Source organism: Drosophila grimshawi, unplaced genomic scaffold (genome assembly GCF_018153295.1).
Source record: "Drosophila grimshawi isolate 15287-2541.00 unplaced genomic scaffold, ASM1815329v1 contig_1367, whole genome shotgun sequence".
NCBI lineage: Eukaryota > Metazoa > Arthropoda > Insecta > Diptera > Drosophilidae > Drosophila > Drosophila grimshawi.
In genome coordinates, this window is record NW_025062889.1 from 1,784,855 (window position 1) to 1,790,552 (window position 5,698).

The 5,698-nt window shown below is 38.8% G+C and overlaps 1 protein-coding gene across 1 annotated transcript; it reads right to left on the bottom strand.

The window, feature by feature from the left end:
• Positions 1–329: 329 nt before the first annotated feature.
• LOC6569067 (general odorant-binding protein 56h) lies at positions 330–959 on the bottom strand. Its single transcript, XM_001995167.3, has 2 exons — positions 866–959; positions 330–794 (listed from the first exon to the last, which is right to left on the bottom strand). The coding sequence occupies exons 1-2, from the start codon at positions 920–922 to the stop codon at positions 444–446; spliced, it is 408 nt and encodes a 135-aa protein (XP_001995203.1). The 5' UTR covers positions 923–959; the 3' UTR covers positions 330–443.
• Positions 960–5,698: the final 4,739 nt, after the last annotated feature.

Genomic DNA, 5,698 nt, shown 5'->3' on the forward strand with positions numbered 1-5,698 from the left:
GCGGCATACCAGGGGAATCTATCTTCCCTGGTCAGTGTTTGTCATCTCTCTAAATCCCTGGGCTTGGCCACCTTGTCTAAACCTATCTTGATCTCTGTAGACAATCTCATCGATGATGCCGATAAGAAGCAAGTCTGTTGCTTGTCAAGATTAGTATTCACAGTGATTCACTTGCAGCTAGATATTTGACACATCATGCAACCTTAAGTTGTTAGTTTTATTCTATTTCCATATTCGCTTCCCTTTCTTTTAGAGTGAATTATTATATTTCTTAATCATATTTAATCGTTGCATTTTATATTCATTTCCACTCTTCAGTTTTACGCACAACGTGCAAAAATTCCCAACACCAAAATCTTATTTTTATTGCATTATATTATTGGACAAAATGTTACTTGCAATACATTTAATAAAATAAAACGCCTTAGAATTGCTTAAGGTAATCAATTTTTCATCGTTTTAGCCTTGTGCTCCTTGAGGCACATGGAGATCTTGAAGGCCTTGTCGCAATCGTTGGTGCCACCAATGGCCTTGCAGGCATCCACACCGGATGAGATTTCGGCCAGTTTATCCTTGAGTTGGGGTACATTCCTGAGGGTGGCCATCATGGCATCCGCCTGGAACTGACCATTGACCATGTGACCTTGTTTCTCCATCAGACACTTGGTGTAGCACTTGATGTTCTCGTTGGGATTGGTCATCATGCCGCTGTTCATGAACTCCTTTAGCTCGGGCTCCGACACCTTCGTCTCCTCCAGGCACTGTTTCATCAGCTGCGGGAAGTTCGGATCGCTCTGCCAAACCGAATATAAGTTGTCAATTATTAAAATAAGTGCACTGAGGGATTTTGGGTTGCATATGTTACCTGGACAACGGCCACGGCGAAGACCAGAGTTGCTGCGAAAAGTGTTGCCCTCATCATGTTGCCTGACTTTGCTTTGTTGTTTCAACTGCGACTGTTGTCGATGTTGTGGACAAAACAGTGCTTTTATATGGAGCCAAAACAAGTGAGTGCAATTAAGGCAATTATCGTTTTTGCAACTGTTTGCTTCAATTACTGCGTAATCGAATAATAACACCCTGTTCCCCATTATGGAATGGGTGTAAGCGTTTATATGATTTGTGTTAGAGAGAATTATTCCTACTGGAAATATATATGCACATATATTGACCTCATCCAACTCAGCAACTAAAAGATGCTTTGCCACAAATTATATCCCACAGCTTACCTTTTATAGGGTATTCTTTAGTCGTGCTACCTCAACTAGAACCATATTTATTTAGTTTTAAATATTGTAATTATATTTCAGTTGAAATTAACAGCGAAATCTATAAGCAACCACTGGGATTGAGTAACCACCAGCAAAAACAGACAGACGCGCACACACACACACACCCACACCCACACACGCACATACACATATTCACACCAGCACACACACACACAGATAGAGTGAAATTCCAGTCTACACGCACAATGCGAAAATACAATTAGTTTTCTGCTTAAACAACAGCAAATCAATTATTAATTTTATTGTATTTATTTGCATTTGTATTCGTACTTGTGTTTAAGTGTGTGTGAATTCTAGCTTTTATTTAAGTCTTTGTCTAAATTATTCAACTATGCGAAAATTATAACAATTTGTTGTGGGCTTTCAAATGTTTTGGCTGCTCTCTAAATTTCTAACCACATATTTTTGGGCGGCGGAATGGGTGAGGAAAGAGGGTTAACTGACAATTGCAGATTATTTGACAAGGTCATTATTAAATTATCAACAAAATGATCAAAACTCATTCTATATCACTCTCTCTCTCTCTGTTTCAGTGCTTATGCATTAATTTTAGTGGAAATGATTTCATTTTGACAATAATGCAAATTAACAAATTACTGGTTATGGTCAAGTGCCTAACTGGCCTGCTATAATTTTAGCCATTAGACAACTTCAAATATAAATGTGTTATACAAATATTTGATTCACAGCAAGTCACATGATTAGCAATTAACTTTGTAAATAGCAAAATATACTTTTTAATCGACACGTGTCCAAAATTGAACAATACTCGAAGTCCAAATGTCGATATCAGATTGTAAAAATTAACTGGAAAGCTATATTATATAGTAATCCGATGTTATTGAAATGTTGTCTTAATATGACGAGTAAAATAATACACATATGAAGTGAGATTGGTTAGGATATCTTTGTCTATATCTTTATCTTTCGAGTCTTCTAGTGAGGCCGATCATAGCTGATCATATACATACAAAACATACATAAAAATGACTTAATTTTTACAATTTATTAACTCATAATAGATATTTTGTTACCAATCATTTAACTTTCAGCAACAATTTCTTAAGATTTAATTAATACAACCGAAAATGATATCAAAACCACAAAAATTGAAAAATCCATGCCAACATTTTTCGAAGAAAAAAGTTGGCAAAAAGTTACTTTTGGTTTGACTAACTGTGAAAATTGGTTTAGGTTCCAAGAAAAGAGCGGGGTTTTTACTTTCATGGCATTTTCCAACATTTAGCTTAAATATTTATTAACTAAACACAACCATTAAATGAGATGTTTATTTTTAGAATATGCCCGCCAGATTTTCTGTTTGCTTTTGTCTTTTAATGAAAAAACATTTCTTACGAAAAGTTAGCGGCTGATGAAAACGCAAATTTAATCAGAGAAGTTAAGTCAATTACCGTTATTGATATGGCAAGGCAAATATCAGACCCACAAATTTACACATTTACATTTTAAGTCTACTCCTAAATATTTTATGGCTTCATATAATAATAAATATCTTTCATCAGCAAATTGTATGCATGACAATATTTATACATTTAATCGCATCTAAATCTACTAAATAAATAGCATCAAAGTGTTTTCTATGGCAACCAATGCGTACTTGGCTAAAAACAATTAAATAATCCTCACACTACAACAAGCGATTGATAGGATTGGATGTGGTATAAGTTATAGTCTAATTCGTTGGGCAAATTCAAATCAGTAGGCCAAACAATAAGTCGAGGCAACTGCCGCAAGTGCTGGCTGCCACAGACAGAGAGAGAGAGAGAGAGAGAGGGGAGATAGAGAGAGGAAGACAGAGTCCAGCAAAGACTACAATGTCGAAAGCAATGCTGACAGTAGAAAATAATTTATGCTTTTGTTATAAAATGCGCACCTGCTTGTGGCCCTTGCCACTTGTCACGCCCATTTGAACGGACTATCAAAGTTGGGGTGCAACAAGCCGGGCAGCAAGCAGCTAGCAGCACAACCAGACCGGCTCGTAGTTTGTTGTTGTAAGTTGGCTTTTTAGCTGGCCAGCAAGAAGACAAACGCCATTAAAGCCAAAGAACTGGAACTGAAATGGAGATGATGATGGAGTCGGAGTCAGAGTCGGAGTCGGATGGATGAAGTTGAGGGAAGGGGAGGGGAGAGGACGGTATATGGAGACCGACACCGAGACCGAGACGGAGACGAAGTTGGTTAAGCTGGCCAATGACTATGAGTAAGAGTCGTTGACAAAAGGCTAAAGGCACACGGGAAACAGAAGGAATTGGCAACGTGCTGTTAGCCTCGCCCCGCCTCGCCTCGCCTGGCTGTCCTGGCATGGCTGGCTGCTTGTCATTAGTCAGCAAGGATAAGCAAAAGGACATGGCCATAAAAAGGGCAATGCGAGAGCAGCAGCAGCAGCAACTATAAGGTGTGTCCTGTGAATGAATTGCTGAGTAACCAATAATGAAGTAAACTGTGCTGTAGAATCCTGAATGTGTCATTGTGGCAGCAACGAAACTCAACCGAAGCACAATTCACTGTCAGTTGCATTGTTTTGACCTGATTTACATGCCGAACCCAGTTCTGGACCCAATACTACAAATGGCCAAGACAGCCAGTCAGACAGAGATGGAGAGAGAGAGAGAGAGAGAAGACGAAAGAGATGCAGAGCCAGGACATTTATAAATTACAAAAGGACTGAAATGACGACTGCTTCCTTTACCCAGACGACGACGACGACGACGACAACGATGACAGGGCCAAAACAAAGGCCAACGTTAATGAGCCAAGAGAACGGCGCTAGCCGTAACAAACGCCGGGGCCAAATTGTAAGAAAGCAGAACTGTGTCACAATGTTTTGACACACACAGAGAGGAGGGGCAAGGACAATCGTGTAGCCATAGCTAGTTAAGGCTGTGCGCCAAAGACAAAGTTGATAAAATTAGATTTGTATGGTAAATAGTTTCGTGGCTTGGCCAGCCCAGTCGAGCTCAGCACAGCCAGGCCCAATAACCTCTCACCCTACCCCTTGCCCCCCCTGGCGCTACAAAAGTTTAATAAATGTATAAAATTAATTAGACAGTTGAATGTTCATTAACAGCTGGCGAGACAACAACAACAAGAAGAAGAATAAGAACAACTGACAACTGTATTAACTTGTCCCCCTTACCGCTTCCGCTGCCTCATCTGCCAGCAGCACCCACCACGCCCCATTGCCCCTTTGCTAGTAGCTTTAAGTCGGCACTTTTTGATCATCGCTAAGGGGTTTCCTTTTACCAATACTACTTAGCGCTCATAATTCAATTTTTTATACAAATTCTGCTGCTCTGCATTTTGTTTTTTTTGTTTTTCTCTAACATTTTTTCACACCTATCGCCGCTACACCCCCCGCTGTGTGTGTTTTTACCCACAAATATATATATATATATTAATGTATATATATAGTAAGTAGATATAAAACGGAAAGTGAAAAAACAACTCTAAACGCTGTCTGACCTTTAACAATTGCCCAAACCACGTGGTCTCTCTTTTGTGCAGGAGAACTCATGTTGTGAAGGTTTTTTGTTACTTTTATTGTTGTTGCCTTTCTTTCTTTCATTTCTTTTTGTTGTTGTCAAAATGTTGCAGTGGTTGCAGCAACAGCAACAGCGACAGCAACAGCAGCGTTGACCACAAAAGTGCCGGACAGCAGGAAATGAAATCAAAATTATTTTTGGGCATTGTGGTCGAGTAATTGCTTTTCCAGTCAAATTTCGTTACACATGCCAGTAAATCGGTGGAGAGTCGGAGTGGGAGAGGGAGAGGGAGAGGGGTGTGGTAACCTTGTTTTAAGGATATTGAACGGAAATAATATACGAGAAGTATGCCTAATCGAGAAAGAAACACAAATTAGAATGTTTGAGTCGAGCAGGCAAACTGAAACCAACTGTTTAACAGCTTTGCTGAGAGTACTTTTTTCAATTTGAACAGTTTATCCATAATATATCTAGATATATTAATTAAATGCTGTTTTTTATTGTTATCAGAAATAAACGATGGCAAAATTATATACAATTGATCTACATATTCTATAAGAGAACTAATATTCAGAAAGTTTCCAAATCTTATAGTCTCTGAAATAGGCTTCCAACTCGGCCTTTGCTGCTGATCAGGCATATATATATATATATACTTAATGGGGTTACAGTTGCTTCCTTCTGCCACTTGCATACCTTGGCACAACTTCATTATGCCAAGTGTACAAAACTTATGTAAATTATCAATCGACTTGAGTGCATATGATTATAAGGATGGAGCCAAGCTGGCAGATGAATAAATGTTAGTTATGGTAAAACTTACTATACAAATCTTTACATTCTGTTGGTGGAGAATCCTTGCACAATGCTTAGCGTCGTTTGCTAGCCATGGCCAAAAACAAC